Source organism: Staurois parvus, unplaced genomic scaffold (genome assembly GCF_062004578.1).
Source record: "Staurois parvus isolate SC_StPar_1 unplaced genomic scaffold, SC_StPar_1.0 ptg000578l, whole genome shotgun sequence".
NCBI classification, from domain to species: domain Eukaryota; kingdom Metazoa; phylum Chordata; class Amphibia; order Anura; family Ranidae; genus Staurois; species Staurois parvus.
The window spans coordinates 5,969,059-5,996,683 of record NW_028318374.1 but is presented as its reverse complement, the minus strand read 5'-3'; the positions used below and the strand labels follow the sequence as shown (position 1 = coordinate 5,996,683).

The window sequence follows — 27,625 nt, the reverse complement described above, 5'->3', positions numbered from 1 at the left end:
GGGTAGGCACATTTACTTTTTAATGTGTGTTTTTTTTTTGTTTAACTTATGATTGTATTGCTATCACATAGGGGACCAATAGTCCCCAATGTGATAGCATATAAGTGACAGCTCCTCTTTGTAGGGGGGGCAGTGTGTGCAAGGAGGGGGCAGGAGAGGAGCAGTGTATACAGCCAGGTTCCCTCACTTGCCGCTGTGAAATGTTATTGTCGGTTTTTAAGTGTAATTACCGTCTTTTTTTTTTCCTTTCTTCACTATAGCTCCAAGAAGGAGCTGTCATTCACCCCGCTGCTAAAGTAAACAAAGGGGCGGGGTCAACCCAGTGACCTTGCCCATGGACCCCACCCCTTAGTTTAATTTAGCGGCGGGGTAAATAGTGAAAAAAAAAGACAGTAAATGCATTTAAAAACCAGCAATGGTATTTACCGTCAGCAAGTGAGGGTGCCTGTCTGTATACACTGCTTCTCTCCTGCCTCCTCTTCTATATTTTATATCTTTTAAATCGGTTTTACCAATGCATACACGTAATTGCCTATACATAAACCTCTTCCCGCCTGCCCACACGCTGTCAGCACAGAAATTTCTGCAGCTCATAGACACATATGTGTGATGTTTGGCGTTAAAGCCCACTCTGTTTGCCACAAATGTGTGTTACATGTGCAATGAGGTTGACATGCAAGTTGCCTGGTGGAAACCTTGCTCATGTACAGATGGGTGGTGAAATGAAGGGTCTGTGGTGTGTCATACATTCCTTGATGTGAACCAGCATGTTCCAGACCACACCACCATCTACTCTAGCTGCCCCCAAAGGGCAGGCGGATCACGGAAAATAGATGATAAATAAGACAGGCCAAAGATGATGTGATTTACTTTCCTGCAACCATGGGTTGCAGAAAATAAAATCACTTGATTCTCACATTAACACAGTCAATGCTGATGGTAGAATCCCTCCTGTGGAGCTCTTGTGTTCTCCCTTTGGCGGGGGGTGTGCAGGGGTGTATTTACCACAAGGCAAACTAGGCATTTGCCTAGGGCAGCATTTTTCAGGGGGGGGCAGCACTGCCCCTTGGAAGAAGGGATGGAAGAAGGGACACACGCGGCGTGGCGACCTGGTGGGTTCCAGGAGATGCTGTGGGTTTTATGACGGTGTATACACAGCCCGACTCTTGTACCTGTGGATGTCCGGAGCTATGAAAGTGAATGTCTTTATCTCTCTCACAATGGGGGATGGTGGCTGGTGTATGGGGGGCAGTGATAGTGGAAGGCTCGGGTGGAAGGCAGGGGTGCTCTTGGTCAATGTCGGGCTCTTTATGCTGGGGGGGGGGAGGGTTGGGGTGCCAATTTTTGTGTTGCCTAGGGCATCACAAAACCTAAATACACCACTGAGGGTGTGGGAAGCCCTCACTGCTGGGAAAACACAGTGTTTATTGATAGATTTATGCAGGCCATAGAAAATCGGCCAATTTTTCGGCCGAAAATAAAATCGGATGATTTTCGGATAGTTAGTGGGCTAATTGTTCGTCCGTTTTTCTGTATTTTGGCAGATTTTTTTTATCGGTAAAGTTGGAAACAAATCGTCCCATTTTGCCGATCGGCCGATTTTCTCGGCAATGATGGGCAAATTGGCTGATCTTTTTACCGATAAAAAAATCTGAGGATGAGCAGTGACCGGCAAGAGGAAGACAAAAAGAAGAAGAAAAAAGAAGAGGAAGAGGAGGAGGATGAAGAAGAGGAGGAGGAGGATGAAGAAGAGGAGGATGAAGAAGAGGAGGAGGATGAGGAAGAAGAGGAGGATGAGGAAGAAGAGGAGGATGAGGAAGAAGAGGAGGATGAGGAAGAAGAGGAGGATGAGGAAGAAGAGGACGATGAGGACGATGAGGAAGAAGAGGAATTCCAGTCCGGCAAAAAGTGTCCCTGCAGAGAGCTCCGCTATTTCTTTGACAGTTCCTTGACATTTATAGCGGTTGCAACAATGTATCTATTTGTTTCTGAATAAAAACATCTGTATCCTAAATGGATACAAATAGATACATTGTTGCAACCGATATAAATGTCAAGGAACTGTCAAAGAAATAGCGGAGCTCTCTGCAGGGACACTTTTTGCCGGCTGTAGACGGGATGAAAATCGGCCGATTTTTTTTATTTTTATTTTTTTTTTTTACCGTTGCTGGTAACGTCGGCCGCTTGAACGACCGATTTTTCGTTTTTTTTAAAGAAAAATCGGCCGATTTTCGACCCATCTATGGCCTGCATTAGTCCCTGGCAATAATCACATGTCAAAACCTGCATGCTGGTTGTACCCAAGTAAACCTATGGATCGACTTGGGTACAATTAGCTTGCCCATAGATGGTTCGAATCCCAGCTTGTCCCTGCTGAACCAGCCAAGACTTGAACCATCTATGGCCAGATTAATTTTCTGCAATTTAATTCAGCCTTTTTGAGTGTATTCTTGCGTTATGCACTGTTTATTCATTATGTATTATTTGTAATAATACGGTGTTCCATTTCCCTGCTTATTTCCTCAAAAGTACTAGATACAAGTGTGGATTCTTTAAGGATTCTGTGAGACACTTTATCTTGGTCTCAGGTGTTGGATATTTGGTTTATTTACACTTCATGGTTTGGGGATAATTTCACTTTCAGCTAAAAAAAAAAAAAAAAAACTTTAAAAGCCACTAACGGCTCTGATGTGGCTTGTTTTATTTCATTAATGAAGAGAAGTCTTTGAAGTGTATTAGGCGGTGCGCCATGGACTACATGAAAACAACACAGGGTTTTCTTTCTGTGCTCAAGTCTTGTCTCTGATAAATATTTGCAGAATTGAACAGTGTCAGGATCAGCGTATTTGATGTGAAGTCATTATTGGCAGTAGAGAGGAATACTGATCAGGGTATAATGTAGACTGATTTACAGACTTTATCCCTCAGTACATTGCTTTTTCTTCTACGCTGTGCTTTTTTGGGGTTTATATTTATGTAAGAGACCTTAATCTATTGGACCTGGTTTATGTATCTCCAGGGAGCTTCAGTCGCACAATTTTAATTCTGTGCCTCACCCAACGTTGAGTCTTGAAGGAAACCTCCACTTTTCTCAAAATAGAACTATGGACTTCAATTAAAAATGTACTGTGGCATTAAAGGATATGTTTACCTTTTGACCAAAAATAATAAATGCAGATTTTTTATTTATTATTTTCAGTTGCAGGAGCCTGTAAAGCTTTGCACCCGCGATCAGTAGATCTCTGGTGCCATGCAGGTCTCCTGCAGATCTGTCAGTATATGTGCTTGCCCTTACGGGATGTAGGGCAAGCAGATATACCGACAGGAAGATTGAATGAACTACCACAGCACTCTACAGCACTGTGGTAGCTCATTGAGAACTGCAAGCCAACAGCCGCTAAGCCTGTCATTATTATTATACAGGATTTATATCGCGCCAACAGTTTGCTCAGCGCTTTACAATATAATGGGAGACAATACAGCAACAATACAGTTCAATACAAGAGGGTTAGGAGGGCCCTGCTCCTTGGAGCTTGCAATCTAGTCATGACTTGTAGTTCATTCATTCACAGAACTCTGTGAATGAATGATGCGGTCATGTGGGCAGCGCCCTTCACGCCTGCGCTCTATTCAAAAACTGACAGCTTGTACAGGGAACTTCACCCCGTACTACTGTCACGGGGAAGGGGGAATCAGGAGGCAGCTGCAGCGTTGGCAACATAAAAATAATATTACAGCGCAAAAAACAAACAAACAATGGTGATTAAAAGAGATGAAACAATAAAAAGTTCACTGTCCCAAATAAACGGGGATAAAGTGCTCCAATAAGAAATGCTGCCAAAACGAAATGTGTTCTTTAAATGATATCCCCACACCATCCGTGATCACCTTCCGGTAAAATCCACAATCACCAGATTTGATGGACTCTTAGCTTGTGTGGCTTAACCCCAGGTTCACATCTGTGCAGGAGGTGCAGCTGCGGATCCGCACGAAAATCTGTGCACCCGCACAGAGAATTGCGGACCCGCGGGCGGGTGCCATTCGTTCTAATGGCACTCCGCCCGCACTGGGAAATACAACCGTACTGGGAACCGAGGCTCCCGTGCAGGCTGCCTTTTCCAAAGAAGTGCAGGGACTTCTTTCCCTGCGTGTCATGGGCACGGGAGTCTGTTCAAATGAATGGGCTCTCGTGCCTGAGCAAAACACGGCCCGCATGGCTTTATAGGTGTGAACCGGGGCTAAGAGTCAAACAAGCTATAATTGGTGAAGTGTGTTCCCAGGAGTAAACCAGATTCAGAGTAGAAATGCTTGCTTGATAATCTCCAATGACCATCAAATGGACAGATGAAATGCAAAAAACAAGGGGGACACTGATAGTACTACTGTAATACTATATAATACTGTAATACTCTTTTTTTTGTTCAATTAAAAACCGAAGTATTATTGCACTCACTGTCAGCATTGGCAACATGTTACATGTTCCACCCTAAAATGGGTGTTACATGTAACATGTTCCCAAAGGTGAACTTATCCTTTAAATTGCAAGTGTATCTGCACTGAACATTTTCACTTCATCCCCCTACAATGTCTCACAATCCTGCCAGTGTAGCTTCCTGTTATTGGGGACAACACTACTGCACTGCTCCTGTGTTCAGAGCAGCGTTGTCGCTCACGTTGTCTGTGCTTGCACTACAGTGGGACGTGAACATATTTCAGGAAGCATGTGTATTCGCTATGTCACTTCTAGTCCTGTCCACCGATTCCTGGATTGGCACAATTGTACCATTGAAAACCTACCACGCTGAGTTGGGAAGATGAAACACGTGAACAACAAATGGAGGATTTGGTGGACTCAAAGGAGATAAAGGAAGTTTTTTTTATGTATGAGGCTTTTGCATAAGATAGTAACTGGATCTGGGACCTGTTCAGGCCTTGTTCACAGGGCATACTTGTGTGTACACTCATGTAAGGGCCACATTTTGTCTGCATGGGGATGCACAGGTGTTCCATGCATCTGTGTACATGCAGTCCCATTCATGTCGAATGGAGATGCAGCAGCTGCACAGACAAAGCTGCTGCTCCCAATTTCTCATCTGTGTACGTGCAAGTGCATGTCCCAAAATGAACAATGTCTGTGTTCAGGGACATGCACCTGCATTTGCACAGCTGTCAATTGCAATACCTGTTCATTCTGTGCAGACAAAACACGGCCCTCACACAGGTGTATGTTTCAGTACGCCCATGTGAATGAAGACCATAGACTGCCATAAAGGAACATAGAGATGAATTTTAAACCTCCTGGCAGCTTAAATTCATAGGTGAAATGCATATATGGAAGCTTTGCATGAAAAAAATGTTGTATTTCTGTCCATCTCTGAGATTTAGACAGCTCTGCCAAACAACACAACCTGTCTGGCATTTAACCACTTAAGCTCCAGACGGTTTTATCCCCTTCATGACCAGGGCATTTTTTGCTATTCGACACTGCACTACTTTAACTGGCAATTGCACGGTCATGCAACTCTGTACACGCATGAAGTTTATATAATTTTTTTCACATAAATAAAGCTTTCTTTTGGTGGTATTTTATCACCACTGTTTTTTTTTATTTCTTTTCATATAAAAGAAAACGTTTTAATAGCTTTAATTTCTATATTTCCTATTTTCTGCTATGAAACATAACCGAAAAATAATTAAAAAAAAATAAAATTTCTTTATAAATTTAGGCCAAATGTATTCTGCTACATGTCTTTGGTAAAAAAAAAAATTTGTATATTAATTTGGTTTTTGCAAAAGTTATAGCGTCTGCAAAGGATGGTATATGTACTTGTGTTTTTAATTATTTTTTTTATACTACTAATGGCGGTGATCAACAACTCATAATGGGACTATGATAGTGCAGCGGGCAATCTGCATCTGACACTGCCGAGGAACTGACATTACCAGTGACAGTGAATACTGTGATCAGTGATAATACTATACACTTTCACTGTACTAATGACACTGGCTGGGAAGGGGGTTAAAGGATAAGTTCACCTTTTAACAAAAAAATATTAAATGCCCATTTTTCGCATGTATTTTTGTTTTGGGAACCTGGAAAGCATTGCACCAGCAATCAGCAGATTGCTGGTGCCATGCAGGACTCCTGCAGACCTTTCAGTGTATTTGTGTGCTTGTACCTCATACAGGCAGTACACACTGAAAGGAAGACTCAATGAACTACAAGCAGCACCCTGAATACCACCGTATTCTGTGAATGGGACAACTACAAGTTCCAACAGCCTTTGCAGCTGCCAGTTTGTAGTTCTCAGTGAACTACCAGGGTGCTGCTGAGAGCTGTGGTAGTTCATTGGTTCTTCCTGTCAGGGTGTACTGCCTGTATGAGGGACGAGCACACAGATACACTGACAGGCCTGCAGGAGGCCTGCATGGCACCAGCGATCTGCTAATTGCTGGTGCAATGCTTTCTAGGCTCTCAAAACTAAGTGATTTTGAGTGATGTGGCTTGGCGGGCAGGGCTCCACATGGCCATGCTCTTTTAAAATTGTGACAGCAGGGCTGAGAAAATCCCCCACTAGGTGTCCCAACGGGGGATTGGGGGCCAGTCCTTTCGTAACATGTTATATCCTGAATATGGGTGTAACATGTCACAAAAAGTGAACTTATACTTTTAACATCTGGGGTGATTAAGGGGTTAAATGTGTGCCTAACAATGTGTAATGTGTGTATTATGTGCTGATTTTACTACCAGATCTTTGTTTCTGATCCCTGCTTTGCAGAGATAGGAAACAGAGGTCATTCACTCTGTAACCCCCGGTTCACATATATGCGGCCGTGTGGGCCGCGTTTCTCACAGGCAGGAGAGCCCATTCATTTGAATGGACTCCCGTGCCACTCAGGGAAGAAGTCCCTGCACGTCTTTGGAAAACGAAGCCCGCACAGGAACCTCGATTCCCAGTATGGTTGCGTTTTCCAGTGCGGGCAACGTGCCATTAGAACTAATGGCACCCCCCTTACGGGTCCGCATTTCTCTGTGTGGGTGGTGCGGCTGCACGGATTTTCGTGCGGATCATAGCCGCATCACCCACACAGATGTGAACCTAGGGTAAAGAGCCCTGTGTTGAATTTCAACACAGGGCTTTGGGCTGTGATTGTACACAGCTGATTAGCAGGTCCCAACTGTGAATCATTGGCTGGGACATACTGACCAAGTCCCACTGTGTTCAGTTACTACTGAGCCAGCTCTCTTGTACAGGTATGTTATGGTGCCTGTATGAGGCACCGTGGGCAAGCAGTTCAGCAACATTTACAGGTCTAGTTCCTCCCCAAGCCTGTGACTGCACAGTAAAGAATAGGCAGGCTAATGAGCTCATCTCTGTGTCATTCTAGGCTCCCCTCCTATCAGCATGTTCCTTGTTTTTTTTTTGTAATTCCTTTATTTATAATTTTTTTGCAAAGTAGCCAAAATACGTACAATATGCAGTACAGAAAAGTTACATAGCAAATGGCAGTATATGGGTCAAACATAATCAATAATCAAGTAAACAAACAGTAGCATGGTAAAAACCGAGATAGACATGAACAAGGTAAAATCAAGTGCATATTCCTTGTTTATACATAAGAACTGCAGCACAATTGATTGGCTACTTGTGCTGCTTCTTTCTCTCCTAGTCTGGGCATTGCTGTACAGGCATTGCAAGAAAACTGAATTTTGAAAAACAACGTGTGATGATCAGGGGCGGACTGACAACTCATGGGGCCCCCGAGCAATAGGGGATCATGGGGCCCCCGTGTCCTTGCCCACACTCAAAAAAGCCTATAAAAAAGGTACCAGGGGCATTTCATGGGTCCCCCTACTGACCCCGGGCTCTCGGGCAGTGCCCAAGTGCTCGAATGGTCAGTCCGCCCCTGGTGATGATATGTATTACTACAGAGCTGTATTATTTGTGTCTTTTTATATCTTTAAAGCTAAATATTTAGCAAATATAACAAAAAAATAATGTTATCCAGTTCTATTTTTCTGAACAATATAATAAACATTTGTAAATATAATTTTATAAGTGGATAAATATGTCCTAAAGTGGACCTGTCATTCCATTCAAATTACTTACTAAGGCATTTGATAACATTGTTAACTTGTGTTGTTATTTTGAGTAAAATGGTTCCATTTTCTTTACCATTAATAACAAATGCTGATCCTCAGCTTCCAGCCTAGCTAGCTTAGATCACATGGCCTCTGGAAACCAATAATTACAGCAAAGAGTCTACTGTTTCAGTGAGATAAGAGGATAAATAAGGCTGTCCTATGTATCGAGATCATTTCAAACTTTACATAAAAGCATCAAAGTTTTTAATGCATTCGTAAGATTATGTATATTAATTTGATTTCTTGCACATGTATACCAAACAAATAGAAAATGGACAAAAGATCCCCTTAAGCCTTATCATATTATAGTTGGTCTGAAAATGATTGTTTCATGAATGTATAAGATTATCAAATATTTTATAAATAAGTAAAGATAACAATTTGGTCTGAATTTCAGGTATTCGCCTGATGCCTCCGTGGTGGACTTATCAACGTATGCCAACCAACTCCCTGTATCGGAAATAATACACCAGGTAATGATTACACTCTCTGCTCTGTTGCTAATTTTTCAGCATGTGCTGTGCAGTAGAATAAAGGCCCGGTCACACGTCATGTAAGCTAAAATGCCCTGGTGTAGCATGCAAGCTGGTGTCCTTTTTGTTGGGCGGTGCACTGTTTACATTTTTTTTTTTTTTTTTTTTTTTTTACTTTATTGAGAGTGTACAAATGTAGACTCCATTCAAGTCTTCATACTGCAGCACATCCTCAGCTGTGGTTTCATCCAATGCTTTGCGTAAAAACACACTGAACATCACCCTGGCTTTGTACTATGAACGGGGCACATAGAAAACAATTGTTTTCTGTGTGCCCTGTTAGTAACCTGCATAGATCACCATATATGACATGAACAAGGCTTATACATATATTTCTGTATATGGCTGTTAGAATAGACTTTAGGCTACTTTCACACCCCTCCACGGAAAAAAAACACATAAAAAATGCATATTGCTGAATTTTTGCTGCAGTGCGTTGTGTTTTTGATGAGTTTGCGTTGCGTTTTTCCCCACAGGACAAAGCACTTCCCACAGGTGCATTGTGGTTTTAATGTGTGTTTGATGTGGTTTCCATTCATGTCAATGGAGGGATGTGGTTTTGGTGCTGTTTTTTTTTTATAACTGAACGAGCATGCACCAAAAATGCAGCAAGCAGGTTTTTTTTCACTGCAACTGAAGTGTGAAGAGCACCATAGGATTTAAAGGGATGCCGTTTTCTTCAGCGTTTTGTAACTGAAGAACACACCGAAAGCATATCAGTGTGAAAGCAGCCTAAGCCTAGAACTCCATGTACAGTGGGGAAAATAATGTGGGATCCTCTGCAAATTTTGTACGTTTGCCCACTTACAAAGAAATGATGGGCCTATAATTTTTTATCATAGGTGTATTTTAAATGATAGAGACTGAATATCAACCAAAAACCCATGATACAAATGTTATAAATTGAGTTGCAGTTCAGTGAGTAAAATAAGTATTTGATCCCCTACCAACCGACAATAATTCTGGCTCCCACAGACTGGCTATGTGCTCACGTGGTACACAGATTAGTCCTGTCAATTTAAGAAGGTGCTCCTAACCAGGGGCGGACTGACAACCCATGGGGCCCCCGGGCAATAGGGGATCATGGGGCCCCTGTGTCCTTGCCCAAACTCAAAAAGCCTATGAAAAAGGTTCCAGGGGCATCTCATGGGGCCCCCTACTGACCCTGGGCCCTTGGGCAGTGCCCGAGTTTCCAAATGGTCAGTCCGCCCCTGCTCCTAACGACTACTTGTGTGTATAAAAGACACCTGTCCATAGAATCCCTTTCTTCTTAACAGAAATGTTAAAGTGGTTTTAAAGGCTCACTCACTCAATCACAGCCAGTGAGTCAATGAGGAGAGCACAGGGGGTGGGGGGTTGTCTATGTGTGAATATATGTGTGCAGTGGGTCAGGAACCCCCACAGCAGGCTGCTTGTTCTGGGGGCCCTTGGCAGGAGGGAAGGGCCAGGCGCATTAGTCGCTCTTTGCAAAACCATTGTACAGAGCAGTTAAGTATGATATGTTTGTTATTTTATTTTTTTTGGTTTGCCTTTAATACCACTTTAAGTCTCTAAAATTGTGTGCTTGAGGCCTAAAACTTCCAGCTTAAAGTGAAACTGTAATAATGTCTGGTCAATGGTTTTTTTTTTAAAGTTTATTAGTTTAACTGGTGCTTTATATCCTTTTTTGTTTATATAAATGGTTATTTTGCAAATAACAGATTGATACAAGTTGCACTAATTTACAGAGATGTGTAAAAATCTTGATGCATTCCTAAATACAGAACACATTAACAGCTGTTTTATTTCAGACTGTCTTTTGTTAATTGACCCTTTTCACTGCTCCATATTAACAAAGCAAACAGGTGATGTTGGGGGGGGGGGTGTTGATTACCTCCTCTGAATCACCTAGTAGGATGTGTAAAGTTCAGCTTGAGCTATTGAACTCTGCAAACAAGCTTTTAGCCCGGTAAACTTGAAAGAACTTGTGTGGTTGGACAGGTAGTTATGAAATATACATATACAGCAAGAATAAGGTATGTAATGGAAATGGAAAATTTTTTATGAAAAAAAAATTAGCATGGGGAGGGGAGAAACCAAGAAAGACAAAATGAAAGCAGATTAAACGTCAGCTTTAAGCACAGTGTTTACACACATCTCTATCGGTGTGTCCTATATGACCCCTTTAAAGAGGCACGGGACTTTCTTATGGAATAATGAACATAAGCAATGCTTATTGAAGTGCAGGATTCAATATTGCACATAAATATCCCTTTATTGCAATATCCATTCACTGCTATACAGCACAAATTGTTCTCCTCAGTATTTAAGTAGCTTTTGAGCAATTCCTTTGATTTATAGCGGTCTGCGACCAGAGCAATACATCTGCCTTACTATCACTTTATAAAAAAAAAAATCTGATTTAATACCTGCACAGAGTCAACCTGTAATAATGCCAGAAGTGGGTGCCTCGCACAGCAGAGATGTGATATGATAGATGGGACCACCCTTGTGTAGCAAATAACGGGAATAAATATGAAACGGTCAAAGGTGTGCATGAAATTCAGGTGCTATTGTTCCTCTCTTGATTTAGTCTCAGTGGTTAAACCTCTTTTTTTTTTTTGCCAAACAAGTGCAAGTAGAGATAGCAACAACATAACTCACTCAGAAAGCTGTGAGCACACTGTGTGGATCTTTCAGCTTTAAAACTTAGGCATGCCAGTGGTTTTTTAAGAGTCATTCCACCCAAAGGTGACAGTTCAGTGTATGGTAGATGCTGCAAATGTAGACCCCCAACAGCTTTGTCTAACCTCTTGGGAACTCTCTTGGTGAGATCTCTGTGTGCTGAGTTTCCCGAGTCTGCACACCAACTGTGGCCACTTTTTCTGTTGAATTTTTTAATCTACTTTTCAAAAATGTGGAAAATCGTAAATAACAGAGTAGCACCCTTTGAAAAATGATCTGCCGTGAATTTGCTTTTTTTTTTCCCTTTGCAGTTGGACAATTTTTAATGGCCCTTACAGTGTGACCCCATTGACTTGAATGGGAGAGCTTGACAGGTGGCATTGCTTCTCAACTTGACAAGCCATGTTAAAGTATTTGTAAAGGTTAATTTTTTTAAATAATAAACAGGTTATACTTATTTAGTCTGTGCAGTGGTATTGCACAAAGCTCTCCCGAACCTCTTCTTCTGGGTTCCCCCGATGGTGCGCCTAACTATTCTTTTTTTAAGTACACCACCAGAGGAAGATGCTTCCTATGGGGAGCACCCATGGACTCGCTCTTGAGCCAGACTGTGTGTGTCTATAGACACACACACAGTGTGGATTGGCTCCACCCCCAACCTCTGCTCACAAGATTTGATTGACAGCAGCAAGAGTTAATGGCTTCTTCTGCTGCCTCTCTGTCCTGTGAAGACCAGAGCCGCTGCAGATTGACACATCGTTGGATCGGGCTAGGACTCGGGTAAGTATAAGGTGGGATGAGGGGCGATACTTCCATTGGAACATTTTTTTTACCTTAATACAGGAAGAATACAGTAAGCCTAAAATTAAGACACTGCCAAGGGAAGTAGAAACCACTTTAATTTTCTGCGATGCAAAGCATCACAGCCACAGCTTCAGTACAGCCCCTTTTGTCTGTTTTAGGTGGGTAGTCAGGGAGGGAATGGTAAAATCCTGGCTCAGCCCCCTGGAGGCTTGCATGAAAGAGGCCTAAATGAAAAAATAAAAACCGCAGAATTCAGCTTACTGAGAAGAAGTGGGTGTAAGCCATCTACTCCTTGTGTTCTCTTTACATTATTTTCGTGTGTTTCTGGAACTTATCAGTTTTTAGCCATTGTGGTTCATTGGATACTGGGGCACAATCGCCCCGTTATGGACTTGAGTGCCACCAGTTTTTTTTTTGTTTTTTTTTTTTATACACAGAGCTGAAGAAGGTTTTCAGGATTTGCCTTTGTGCCCAGTCACCAACTTTTGTTATTTTGTAAGGGACGTATGGGTCTTAAAAACAACCTGTTACTATTTTAACCTGCAAGTGCCATTTCAAGTCAAAGAAACCTTTTCTACTTCCCTTGGCAGAGTCATAATTTCAGGCTTAATGTATCCTATAGGCTCCAACTGGAGCCATATTCCCAATCATGCATGAGCCATGCACCGAGCCACCTAGAAACAAAAGTTAACACGATTGCCTGCTGAAGCACTTTGTTTGGTTTGTGGAAAGGATGGAACGTGTCTTCAGCAAGGGGTAGTGGGAACCCAGCTCTGAGTCAGTGCTGAAGCTTTTTGTTTGTCTGTCTTTTCAAGCAGGGTTCGATGAAATCTAAGTGTTCCTCCAAAAGGTTCCTTCAACAATGAGCAATTTCTGATATGTCACCACTGACACCAACTATCTTTTTATGTATTATCCATAAGGGAGCATGCTTCCCGTTGACCACCAACATAAGGAGCATTCTTTCCACCACCAATGTAATGGGGGCCCTTATTCTGCTGACCAATAGTTTAAAGGATAAGTTCACCTTTATAACATGTTGTCACACCCAGTATTCATGATACTGCTACTCGCTATGACAGCAGTACGGGGATCTTCTCCCCTCGCTAGCTGTCATAATATAAAAAAGATGCAGCCATGCAGGGCTCCACCCACCCGGCCACGTCATTCATTCAAAGAGTCCTGTGAATGGGAACCTGCAAGTTCTGACAGTCTTTATGGCTGATGGCTTGTAGCTTTCAATGAACTACCAGGGCACAGTTGAGCTCTGTGGTAGTTCATTGATACTTACTGTCAGTGTGTAACTGCTTGTCCGTACAAGGTACAAGCAGACAGATACACTGACAGTCTGCAAGAGCCATGCATTGCTTTACAGACTCCTAATAAAAAAAAAAAAAAATAATAATAATAATGCACATTTTTTTTTCACCTGCAAAAAGATGTGCATTTTTTTTTTTTTTAAGGTAAACTTATCCTTTAAGGGGGCCATTACCACCAGTGGAAAGGAGCAATTTCACTGGCCACTAATGTAAAGCAGGTCTTTCACTGACTACTGGTGTAAGGGGCACTTCTCCACTGGCCATAGGTGTTAGTGAGCATTTTGTTTTGAGGAAACACTATGTATTTTCACTATATGTGTCTCTTTTTAGGTTGTTAACCTGCTTCATTATAATTTCTGAATTATGTTTGACATGTAGAGCAGCTCCGGGTGTCAGCCTATTGTTTCCACTAATCTCAGCTTACTTTTCCAACTAATATACTGTGAGCTCTAGATATACAATTAGCAGGGCTTCCTCGGACCTGGAAATGATTTCAAGGGTTTCTCCATATTAAAAAGGCTGAGGAAGGCTGGTTTACACCAAAGAACCACTACCCAGGAGCATAGGGGGAGGGTTCTCTGTGTCATTATTATTATTATTATACAGTATTTATAAAGCACCAATAGTTCGCTCAGCACTGTACATTACAAAGGGGGACAGAACATGTGACAGAACAATACCAATACAATGCAAAACATGAGGGGATTGAGGGCCCTGCTCTTTGGAGCTTACAATCTAGGAGGGAGGGGATAGTGGTACAGGAGGAGATAGCTGTGGGGGATGGAGTGGTAGGAAGAGTGGAGGAGGTCGGCAAGTTAGCAGGGGGTGGGGTAGGCTTCCCTGAAGAGGTGGGTTTTCAGGGTGCGCGTAAAGGAGAGGAGAGTAGGTGATCTGATAGGTTGGGGCAGGGAGTTCCAGAGGATGGGTGACACCCTGGAGAAGTCCTGGAGGCGGACATGGGAGGAGGAGACCAGGGAACTAGAGAGAAGGAGGTCTTGTGAGGAGCGGAGTGTGCGTGCTGGGCGGTACTTGGATATTAGGTCAGTGATGTAGTTTGGGGCAGTATGGTGGACAGCTTTGTACATCAGTGTTAGGATTTTGAATTTGATCCGTTGAGCAATCGGAAGCCAGTGGAGGGATTGACAGAGGGGGGTGGCGGAAACGGAGCGGTTGGAAAGGTGAATGAGTCTGCAGCCGTATTCAGGATCGACTGAAGCGGGGATAGCCAGCGGCGAGGCAGGCCAGTGAGGAGGGAGTTGCATAAATGTATTCTTAGACCCCACAAAGAGTGTGCAATTGGATATAGGTTTTCTACAGGCTTACTTGTAGCTGGCCATACACTATACAATTTTCTTACAAATTTCTGTCCAATTTTCTTTATATTTACCTTCAACTATGTACTGCAAGAGCCTGCCTAATTGGATACAATTGAAAGTGTTGATAGGTTTGACCTCCTATTATATGGTTTTTGGTAAATCTAAACCAAAAATCTCCAGAAAATTGTATAATGTATGGCCAGCCTTACTCTCATTTCTTGTCCAAGTGACTATGCAGGAAGTTAGAAGAATCTTTTAACAGGAAACCATTAGCAGTAAAAGAGTTAGTTTGTGTATAAAAGATAAGTTCACCTTTAAAAAAAATAATAAATTCACATCTTTTGTCAGGTTAAAAAAAATGTACATTTCCGATTTATTTATTTATTTTTTAGGAGCTTGTAAAGCATTGCACCCGTGATCAGCAGATGATGGGTGCAATGCAGGGCTTTTGCAGTCTGTCAGTGTAATCTGTCTGCTTGTATCTTCTTTTATACACAAACTAACTCTTTTACTGCTAATGGTTTCCTGTTAAAAGATTCTTCTAACTTCCTGCATAGTTACAGGAAGCATCTGTGAACTACCTAGAGTGCTTAGCAGAGCCCTAATAGTTTGTTGAGAACTACAAGCCGACAGCTGCAGAGGCTGTCAATACTTGTAGTTCATTCATTCGCAGAACTCTCTGAATGAATGACGCAGACGTGTTGGAGGAACCCCATACGGCCACTATTTTTTTAAAATAGTGACAGCAGGTACGGAGAGAAGATCCCCAACCTGCTGTCACTGGGAGTTCGGGGATTGAGGAGCAGCTGCAGAAATGGGAACATGTGATATGTTCCACCGTAAAAACGGGTGAAAAGTGTAATATATCTGCCAAACAATGCAGCGCTATATTCAGAAATTCGTGTAAGCAATAATAAATGTATATTCATATAAATGCGCTGTGGAGCGCTTAGGTAATGGAAAGTGAAAAACGTCTAGAAAATGACATTTAAAGTGCAATAAGTGACATGTGGAAAATAACTGTCAAATCACACAGTGTTAAAAAAACGTCCAATAAAAAGTGTGGGTGAAAATCCGTGCCTCCCGTTACTGTGAATGAGTAAGTATTGCACTAACCAGATAGCGCAAATGTATGCGCCTTTGAGTTGTTAGACCACTCCTGCTCATCTGGAAAGGCAAAAATCATCTGGCCAACCAGCAGCAGGACAGGTGATTAGCGTGTCATCTCTCTCCAGGTGACATTCCTCATCCATCCACCAGGGGGTTATAGACCAGGTAATATAGATGTTCAGCTATCCAGCAAAAGAACCATTACAATGACAGGAATGAGGCACCAGATAAAGGATCCACCTTGAAGGGGGGGGGGGGGGGGGGCTCGTAATAAAACAAGCCCAAACAGAAATCTTGATAGTGCAGTAGTTTCTAATTTATTAATTAATTCACAATGTAAATACATTCAGAGTATCGACAGTAGTAAAGATGGCCGCCGGCCTCCACGTGGGTCGAGCGGCGTGACGTCACTGGCTAGGCTCCACCCTACGCGTTTCGTGCTACGAGCTCGTTATCAAGTGTAATATGCTCCCAAAGGTGAACTTATCCTTTAAACAAACCTAAATGAAGGCCTTTATTGCTGTCTTTGCTCCACTAACAGTGACTACATGGAAAGTGAGCTAAAAGATCTCCCCAGTGGGAATTTTGATTTTAGAAAACATTGTCTATAAAATACAGTTTTATGGTTTATAGTTGGACTTTAAAACAGGTCATAGACTTTTGTAATTGTGGGTGTTTGGTTTAGGAGAGCATATCATTTTTGTATTACCAGGTTTCCCAGGTTTAGAATCTAAGAAAGAATAAAAAGGTTCTAACTTGATTTAAACAGCTTTGTTGACCGCACTAGAAATTTTTTCTTTTTTACTTGGAGTTCTTCCTTAACCTTGTGTGATTAATTGCCTTCAGATTCACACTGAAGATTTTAAAACAGCTAATCTAAAATCACCAGTGTAGCTTTAGCCCTTAGGGGTGGCCAGACAGGGTGCAATAAATCACACAATGGAACAGACTGGAGCCTGGTTTCTAATGTTCTTGATGCATCGGAGTCTAGAATGCAATAAAGAGTTGCGGAAGTGCTTCTTATCAAGACAACTATTTTGGGGGAGAATCACTAATCACCCAAGCACCAGTCACTCATTTATCTATGAAGATTAGCAGCAAAGCCTTTCAGTGGACATCCCCCACGCTGTACCATCAAGGCAGGACCTGGGGAACACACAAAGGCAAGAAGATATTCCAAATAGAACAAAAGAGAGCAATGACCACCTGGAGTGTCAATATGATGCCATATCTATCCAGACTCAGATCACCAGTAGAAATAATTTTGCTGCCTATGAAAGGCCTTTACCAAATGTATTCATGTTTTTCAACAGGGCTTTACCGCTTCTGTGGAAGGGCTGCTGAATTAGGTTAATTAACTTCTGTGCTGGCCTCAGGCGGATGTACCGCGCTTGATTAGCAGAGAGGATAGAACTTATCACTACTTTCTGCCGCAGCGCACGCCCCGTGGTTATTCATTATCATTGAAGATTGTTTAAAACACCCTTGGACAATGTCTGGCTCTGAGAGGATGGAATGCTTACTGACTGAATTTCTGCTTTTAGCTTTAAGGCAGCAATCATTTTCCTATTATTTTTAAGTTTTTTTTTAAACCTGAGTTTTCATTGTTTGCATGCTGAATTTAAAAAATATTTTAAATTGTTTCTGCTTTTTGTTATTAAATTTTGATCTAAGAAAGTGAGTTGGATAGACACTGTACATGGTTTTCAGCAACAAATGGGTTTATTGGAATAGGCAAATTTAAAGAGGTTTTTTTTTTTTAAATATATTCTTGACCGTGATCATAAATTGTATCTCAAGCCATTTTTTAAAGAACTATAAGCAAAACTTTTTCCATTTTGGATAGAGTAAGGGAGGCTCAGTTTTATTTTGTTGCTATGTCCCAATGAGAGATTTCCCTTCACTTCCTGTCCCATAGCTAAAACAGGTAATAATAGGAAATCCTGCAAACTAATGCAGGCCATAGATGGGTCGAAAATCGGCCGATTTTTCGGCCGAAAATAAAATCGGCTGATTTTCGGATCGTTAGTGGGCTAATTTTTCTGCCGTTTTTCGGTATTTTGGCAGATTTTTTTTATCGGTAAAGTTGGAAAAAAATCGGCCGATTTTGCTGATCGGCCGATTTTCGCGGCAATGATGGGCAAATCTGCCGATCTTTTTACCGATAAAAAAAATCTGTGCATGAGCAGTGACCTGCAAGAGAAAGACAAAAAGAAGAAGAAAAAAGAAGAGGATGAAGAAGAAGAGGAAGAAGATGAAGAAGAGGATGAAGAAGAGTTGCTGGTAACGTCGGCCGCTTGAACGACCGATTTTTCGTTTTTTAAATGAAAAATCGGCCGATTTTCGACCCATCTATGGCCTGCCTAAGGGAATTGGTTCACCAGAACTAGTGTCCCCAGTGAAAGATTTCACCTCTATTACTGGTCTGGGGGACAACCCAAAATTTGTGATTTTCTTTTACTTTCACTGTCAATGCCAATGGTAAACAGGACAAATAGAGAGGGTGATTCTCCCAAAGGCTAGGTTAATACCTTAGTGGCTCTGTGAGCTGCGTTTACATGAGTACTGTAGCCCATTCATTTGAATGGGCTCCTGCACCTGTTGTCCATGTAGGTAAAGGATTCCTGCATCTTTTTTAAACCACAGCCGGTTTAAAAATATCTGCACCATGCAATATCCAACCAAAAATGCACTACGGTTTCAGAGGCATTGGGGTGCCATTAAGAATGAGTGGCAGCTCCGTGTGTCTGAAAAGGACTGCGGGGTTTGGTGGCACATGGGTGTGGGAACAGGTGCGATTTACATGTTGTCCCCTACCCGCATAAGTGTGAACCTAGCCTAATGGGGCAGAGGTAACCGTAAAAACCTGACAGGTATTCTAATCCATCTCCATTCTGTCTAAAACAAAAAAAAAGTTTCGCCTTTGTAACTTTAAAGTGATATTAACCATGATATTAACCATTGCTTTGTAAAATGGTTTTGCACAGAACAGCCCCAATCCTTCTCTTCTTGGGTTCCCCACTGTTGCTCCTGGCTCCTCCTGTTCTCCAAGCTGCTTGCTACGGGGGCACTCATGCATGCTCACTCCCAAGCCCTGCTCTGTGTGTTCATAATACACACAGCCCTGGCCCTGCCCGTTGCTCCCACCTCACTGGCTGTGATTGACATCTGCGAGAGTCAATGTTTCTCGGTGCTGTCTTTCAGCCAATGAGGAGGCAGAGACTCAGGAGATAAGTCACTCTCGTGTACATTGCTGGATTGTGATTGGGCTCAGTTAAGTATTTTTTGGGGAGGGGCTGCAGGGGGAATCTGCATACTGAAGGTTTTTTACTGTCATACATCGAAAACTTTGAACCACTTTAAGTTTTGGAGTGTGGAAGTGTTAAAACTCTGAAGTTACTTTCAGGAAAATTACACAGTAATAACTTAAAATGTACACTTGTTAAAAAAACATATAGTTACTCTGTCTCAGAATGGTAAAAATCATACATAATGTGTGTGTGTTTCTTTTCGGACTGTGAGCTGCAAAGAGCAGTCTTCAATACTTGAGAGAGCAGTGCTGACGCTATGACGTCAGTGTAACTCTGAGCACTATTGTACTGTGAGCTAAAGCCGGAATGGCGATGTACCCCAGGGGGTGGATCTGTGATAGACTGGGTCCACAGGAAGTGGGTTGAATGATGCTGGACATCATTCAAGCTAGAAGACCACTGGTGGTGGAGTTTCTGTAGAGAACAGCCATTAAAGTGTTAATAAACCCACAACAGTAAAATCAGTCATATATAGTAAAGCATGCTTGTTACACTCACTGTGGAACCTAATGGGTTAATGCTCTGCATTGTATAAAAGGATGTTTGATCCTGTCTTCACTGATCCTCCCCTTCTTTTACTGGCCCCAATCCATCTGCTGATAGAACAGAGCATTGAGGGCAAGCTGCACATGCTCAGTTTGGTGTATATTGCTAGAGACTTTTCTTTTTTTTTTTTTTTTTTCTTGGGAGAGTGCATGTGACCAGCACAGGGCCAATCAGCACTGTCCAGACAGAGGGTCAGGAGTCCTTCATCCTCATAGGACAATCAGGGGAAAATGAAAACTCCTCCTACAAGCTTTAACCAGTGCTCAGCTGGACACTGATAGAAGACACAAGTCATTTCCATGTTCTGCGTCCTGTGGGAGATATAGTGAATGCAGAGTCATGGGTTTAGTAACACTGTAAGGCAAGTTAGTCTAACAAGCACAATTAATAAAAGATTAAAGAAAAAAAAACTAAACAAAACTGAAGATCTGCTTTTAAATTTAGTGTAGGAATGGCGTTACTTTAACCTGGAATCCACAGAAGCAAGATGTTTGAGGTCACTTTTGCTACAGACTCAGAACTTTATGAAATGTTTCTTCTTTCCATCAGTGCATATAAATCCAATAAGCAAATGGGTTTGAGTGTTGCTTTCTTAAATATATATCTATAATGCAGATTTGCGTTTTTGCCTGCAGTTTTCCTTTCAGCATATTGAATCTGTTTTTCTGCGCACTTAGCACTGCTTGTTCGACGTCTGACTCTCTGCTGAGTTCCACAGCCATAAATGACCCACCAGATTGCAAATGTCACATTTCGAATTCCGTCTCCATGCCGGAATCCAAATGAATTAAACAGCAGCGGAGATGCCAGGTCGATATGCACAAGTGTGAGCAATGAAACCGCTCACATATAGGCCAGAAGAAGTAAATAAGGGCTCTCCTGAACTGTTCCCCAGAAGCTAGCGTCACAAAGATAAAAGAAAAGCCAGGTAACCTTTCCTTTTGTCGTCTGTTTGAAATGCCAAAGCTATATTTTTGGGGTAATGAACTAATAACTACGAGCTTCATTACACTGATCGGTTTTATACAACTGTAAATGTACTTCGTGAAATACTCAGCCTCTGTACTTTTGGCATTTTTGTTTTAAGCTTTTGTTTACCCTTGTGTTTGTTTTTCAAAACTTTAGGCAGAAAAGGCTGATTATTTGGGTGTGAAAGTGAACTTGCTAGTAAAAGCATAGAGTGCTTGTTGATTATGCATATTCAAATATTTACAGATACTTTTTAACAAGCAGTATATTTGTTTTATTACAAGGCCTTATTGACCTTTGTAGCTGCAAGTACAGTGGGGTAATTGATCCTCATCATTTACAGCATAAGCACATTCATTCTGAATTTCTCTCAGCTTTCAACCTTCTTTTTTGCTCCCCCTTCTTCTCCCTACTTTGAGTGACATGACAGCCTGCTAGCCTTTAAAGTAGAATTCAAGACTATTCCTAAGTAAGCTTAAACCTGCTCCCACCTCCCCTTCTAAATCCTGTTGTAACTACCTTGTAAAGGAAAGGTGCTTATACTTGCCCGAGGGCGCTCTGGTCTGGTCATGTGATCTCCCTAACGGTAGGCTTCAAGAGAAAGGAGAGATCATTGACAACAGCTGAAATGCCTTGGCAGTAATGCCACACATAGGCTTGCTATGGGGCATCCAGCCGCTGGGAGCCAATCATGTGACCAGAACAGAGCAAAAAAAAAAAACTGACAGGGGTTATAACCCTCCCATACACTATCCAAAATAAAAAAAAGTTTGCTTATAGTTCTACTTTAAAAAATACAAATAATTATATTAATTGTATTCAGGAATACAGAGTTACAGAGCTGCCATTGTTTTTTTCTGCCTGGTGTTCAGCTTTAAAGCGATATTAAACCACAAAAGAAAAACAAAAATCCCCCAAAAATGGTCCACTGCAGGATAGTGGCATAATGTGCTAGTATACATCATATACTAGCACATCATGAATAACTTACCCTGAACCAAAACCCTCCAGTGGTCCTGTCAACCCTGATAGGGCTTCCTTCTTCACTTGGTCTTCCTTCTAGGTTTACAGGCACCAGCCATTTAATGGCCGAGCCAGGAAGATGTCACAGATACGGCACATCTCTCTCAGTGGACAGTTGTGCTTGTTCACACCTGTGCATAGTGTTGCTTGAATATTTTTGTTGCTTGAAGCTAGATTGAAAAAGTACACAGGTTTCTTTTGAGCTACAAGGTCAAGTGCTTTGGCTGCAATAGACTTCAATTGGAGTTCCTTAAAAAAGTGAAAACACACACTGCGCTTTTTTTCCTTAGCAATTAGGTTTTTTATTATCTAAAATTAATTTTAAAAAAATAGTCAGGCCCTAGATACCCACAAAAATGCCTATAAAAAAAACCCTGCAAAACAACAAAAGCCACTCAAGTGTGACTGCAGCTGATGTCAACCAAGTCTATGTCAAGCCACTTCATGTCTTGCTAGAAGCAGTCATTGTGCGATACCCAAAAGTGCTAGTTTCAGAGTTAGCATCACTTCCCAGAGCTTGTGGCTGCTTCCATCGGTGGAAGAGAGCCTTGGCTGTGACCAGTTACAGGTTCCCTTATTGACAAGGGTAACAAGATTCCCTTCCAGCTCCTAACTGAGAAGTATTCACCAAGCTGTCACTTTTAAAAGGAGCTTAACTCTTAATTGCAGCATTAGACAGCACGCATTTTGGTTTTCAGTTCAACCGCTCAAGGAGATGATTGACATACACATAAAGGCCCCTTGCTGTCTGTCCATGCCTGGCTCTCAGGCCTTGTCACTGGTGATATTTGCCTCCAAGAATTCTGTGACAATATAAATGAACACTGATTCTAGAGGTACAAACACATTCGTTCTAAGGATATTTATGGGGACATTATTAGACTTTGTGCAAGCATATCGGATGTTGTTTAAGTTGACAACCCCAAATAAAGCTTTATAGGAACTTGTGCCCTCCAGAAGTGGCAGACGTTTTGTAGGCTGAAGAGAGATTCGTGAAGGACAATGAAACTGCAGGAATCCTTTTTGAAAAGGGTTTCTGAAAGCCTTACCCCACTTAAAAGGGTTAGAACAGCTTTTGACATTGAAAACTAAAAAATAGCGTGACCTTCAGCTAATAAGGTACTGAACACCACAGGGAAGATTGAAGGAAAAGGCATGTAAGGCTTGAAGGCACTTTCCAAAAAATAAAATTGATATGAAATATATTACTACGCAAAACTTTTTTTTAATGTATTAGATTTAATAATTACAGTGCCAGTTCCATTTCAGTCAGCAGCTAGCTAGAATTTTATATAACTATAACTTAAAAAAAAAGTCCAAAGAGCATTTGAAAGGTTATGTGCTGATGTTGGAGGAGAGAACCTGGCTCAGAATCAGTGTTCCAATTAGTACCAGGATAGGTTCATCTATCGCCCAGGGCAAGGATGAAGAACTGCACCGCTCCTCCACTGTTATGCATGCCCGTAGCCTGGGTTTACTGTCCCTTGTCTATTCTCTGCCCCCTTGCTGTGTCCAGGGCAGCTGTCCCTCCTGCCCACCCCTTGTCCTAGTCCTGGTTCCAATTCATCCCAAAGGTGCTCAGTAGGGTTTGCATCAGGGCTCTGTGCAGGTCACTTCCATAACCCCTTCCCATCCCTTTAACTTGGCTTTTATGCCTGGGGGGAAGGTATGCTTAATCATGGGACCACTGTGATTTGGATGTCACAGTGGTCACATGATCAGAAGCTGATCCTACAAGTACGAACAGAGATGGGTCTTTGACAGCTCAGTCTCTGTGCTGTGAGTAGAACAGACACCTCTGCCTTCCATAGACGCATAAGTGCAGCGTGTGTGCGCTAAAGCCCACCCTCTTTGCCACCGCACATGTGCGTTACAGTAAGAGGCTAACACCAAACTCCTCAAACCATGTCTTTATGGAGAGGCTTTGTGCATAGGGGCACAGAAATACTGGAACAGAAAGGACTTTCCTTAGATATGCTTGCCCAAAGCTTGCCAATTGTTTAAAATGTCATTTTATGCTGTAGCAGTTGTGCCCCAGTGCTTATCTGCTAACAAGGGGCAAGCTGGTGGAGAAGAGAACAGAGTGGTAGACAGATGAGCTCATCAGTCTTTTGCTTCTCCTTTTGCTGTCCATTCACAGACCAGAGGAGGAACAAGACTTATTAGTATTACTGAACTGCAGCAGAAAATATTCAGGTCCGCTACCTTTCCAGACAGGGCGGCGACGTTTGTCAGAGCTGTGTAAACCACAGAACTGGATGGACAGAAAAATCCGTTGGCAGGTAAAACACTTCCCATATATGCATTTACCTGTTTGTGTGGAGTTCACAGGAAACCTGTTGTAAGAGAAATATGAGGGCTACCATTGTTGACCTTTTAACTCCCTTTAAATTCAGTTAATGACTCCAGAACAAGCATGGAACAAGTGAAGTCAGCACTCCTTATCTCAAATCCAAAGCCACACAAGGATCAAATTTTGGCTGATTCCAGCTGGCTGAAAATTGTTCCATGGGTCGCAAGGTTGGCATCAGTCAGATTTTTCAGTCTACGTATTTTGAAGGAGCAGTCTGAAAAATTCTCATCCAACTGCCTTCAGCCAGATGCAGAATACCCTGTTTTGATATTCTGATGATTTTCGGGATACAATATCTGGCACTGAAGATTTGTCCGTCCATCAGTGATTTGTTTTTTTTGTTGCGTGGATGAGGGAATCAAGTGGATTGCATGTCAAGAAGATCAATAGGGATCCAGAGATATATACAGAAAGTTATTTGCAGACCTCAACTTTTCCTGTAAAAGCCAAGCTTGGTCCCACCCTTCCTGTCTGACTGAGCAATTAGGAGACTCATAATGAGGAGGAAGGTGTGGGACTAAGCCAGACTAGAAATAACAAAGATTTGTATAGCTAATAGAAACCTTTGGGGTTATAAAAAAAATTAATAAACATTCATACTCGTCCTTATGCTTCAGCATTGGTGTGATGCTGTAGCTGTCCGACATCCTCTCTAAGAAAGCAGAGCGATAACATGACTGCTGATCACTGTAGGTCTTCTCAGAGCAGAGAGCAGGAACTGTCAGTCATCACTCTTCACTCTGCTCCTCCAGCACTTACTGGAGTGCTGGGCAGGGAAGGGAACGAATGGAGCTGACACCAGCTCTCAGCACGTGGCCAAGATTCTATGCCTCTGTTGTAAAATTTGAGGACATCTTTCTCCTCAATGCCTATAGTTACAGAGGTGAGTGAGGGCTTGTTTTAAAGGCTAAGTTTGCCTTTAAGGAAAAAACAAATGCTCATATTTCTTTGCAGAAAAAAAATATTGTTGTATTATTTTTTCACAGCGTGCAAAGCTCTGCACCTGCAGTCGGTGGATCATTGGTGATCTTTCAGGCACCTGCACACTATTCCTCCAACATTTTGCTCATACCACTGTATAGGCAGTTAGAAAGCCGGAAAAAGTGTCAATTGACTACAAGTGTAAGCAGATAAGTGCTGATTACCACACTCGTAGTTCATTGAGATCTACAAGTCTGTCTACCATGGTGGGAGACAGGACTTGTAGTTTATTTCTTCACAGATCACTGCCATGCCGATTTTAAAGGATACGTTCACCTTTCTAAAAATAAAAAGTAATAAATGCACATCTTTTTGCAGTTAAAAAAAAATGTGAATTTAATATTTATTTTTTTAAATAGGAGCCTGCAAAGCATTGCATCTGTGATTAGCAGATCATGAGCGCAATCTCAGGCTCCTGCTGACTGTCAGTGTAGTTGCTACCGTGAATGGGCAGGCAGTTACTGAATGAAAGCACTCACCAGCGCCATGGTAGTTCATTGAGATATACAAGATATCAGCCTCAAAGGCTATCGATAGTTGTAGTTCATTCACAGAACTCACTGAACCAGGGACGGACTGACCATTTAGAAACTTGGCACTGCCCGAGGGCCCGGGTCAGTAGGGGGCCCCATGAGATGCCCCTGGTACCTTTTTCATAGGCTTTTTTGAGTTTGGGCAAAGACACAGGGGCCCCATGATCTCCTATTGCCCGGGGGCCCCATGAGTTGTCAGTCCGCCCTTGCACTGAACTGTGAATAAATTACAGGGCTGTGTGGGGGGGCAGAGCCCAGCACGGCCGCAGTCTTTTCAAATTGTGACAGTGGGTGTGGGGAGAAGATCCCCGGCTCTCTGTCACAATTAGAAGGGGGAACAGGGAGAGGTTGCAGGAGCAGGAACATGTTACATGTTCCACCCAAACATGTTCCCAAAGGTGAACTTATCCTTTACCCTTTAACTGTGACAGTGGCTGCAGGAGAAATGAATCCCTGCATGATATCCAGGAAAGGGGAAGGAGTTGGAGTGCCTCTGGGGGTGGGAAGGGGGTGCTTAGGAACGTGTTACACCCTCAATATGGATGTAACATGTTCCTAAAGGTGAACTTAGCCTGTGCCCTAACTGCTTGCTCCGAATATGTACCTACATTTGTGTGCATAGTCTGTGCACAGGTCACATTAATTATTGTTCTACAGAATATTATGTCAACAGCTACATTTCAAAGTTTTGTATTTCTGTCCTGAGGAGCTGTCCTTTTATATTTGCTGTTTCAGGTTCAGACTAGTACCTCTTCGTGAAGGATAAAAAAAACAGCAGTTCTAATTTGTTACTCTGAATTCTGCAGGAACTAGAACAATTATTTTTACCCATGGAATTTGTCAGTGGGGGATTGGATAGCACTAATAGCTAGAGTAGAAACCCCCTTCAAACAAACCCAGTTGTCTTTATTCAGGGTAATAGCTAGCATATCCATGAAAAACGATTATAATCTAGATTGAACTGCATAGCAGACCAGAGGAGCAAAAGAAATACATTTATTCCTTGAAATGCTGTCCTTTTATGTAACTTAATATATTCCCCTTCTAAAAAGTTCATTTGCTTTAAATTAACTTATATTTCCAGTGAGATCGCCTCAAAGAAAGCACAAAGGGAGGCTTAGTGATTTAGTCTTCCATCAAATAAACCACATAATTAAAAAAAAAAAAAAAAAAAAAAAAAACGGAATGAGGCAAGGAGCTGCTCAAAAGCACGGCGTTCCCTCTCAGGGGGATGTCAGATTACAGAAATTAGAAAGACTTTGCTCAGAAATTGGGAGATAGAATTAATTTTTGCTTAAGCAGGAACGTGTCAAAAGCCTATTATGTTAATTTTTCAATTTTGCCTCCACTAGTCACACATTTTAAAATGGCTGCATGGCGCAGAACACAGTAATTAATGTCTATTTCTGCTGCAGAACACGATAAAACAAATGTCAAGTGTCTCGTACATATCGGTAGGTGGCCAATTTATATATAGAAGTCATTTAAAGGACTACTATCCTGACAAAATATTGCATTTTGATAACTGTATTTAATTAATGAATTTAGTTTATGATTTCTTTTTTTCTCATTTTACATGCATTTGTACTTAATCTTTCACTCCGTAAATACCATATGGACTGCGCATAAATAGTACAAAATCAATATGACAACAAATAATATATATTAAACAGTATTAATTATTCAGTCCCAATAAGTGAAAGTAGGGTGCAAAGTGCCAGTAATCTTCATTGTGAAATCCTTGTACAATACAACAGGTGCTCCAGTGTGCTCAGAATAGTGCCCCACATGGACTGACACTCACCGTCATCCCGTGACCACCTACAGTCAGGTCCATAAATATTGGGACAGCGACACAATTCTAACATTTTTGGCTCTATACACCACCACAATGGATTTGAAATGAAACAAACAAGATGTGCTTTAACTGCAGACTGTCAGCTTTAATTTGAGGGTATTTACATCCAAATCAGGTGAACGGTGTAGGAATTACAACAGTTTGCATATGTGCCTCCCA

General features: G+C 41.9%; 1 protein-coding gene across 1 annotated transcript in view; it reads left to right on the top strand.

Annotated features, from left to right (window-relative positions):
• Positions 1 to 27,625, top strand: part of PIGK (phosphatidylinositol glycan anchor biosynthesis class K) — a 232,176-nt gene that overhangs the window by 148,601 nt on the left and 55,950 nt on the right. Inside the window, exon 10 of the mRNA XM_089692185.1 lies at positions 8,544 to 8,619. Within this exon, the coding sequence (XP_089548311.1) occupies positions 8,544 to 8,619 (76 nt within the window). The remainder of the gene's footprint in view (positions 1 to 8,543; positions 8,620 to 27,625) is intronic.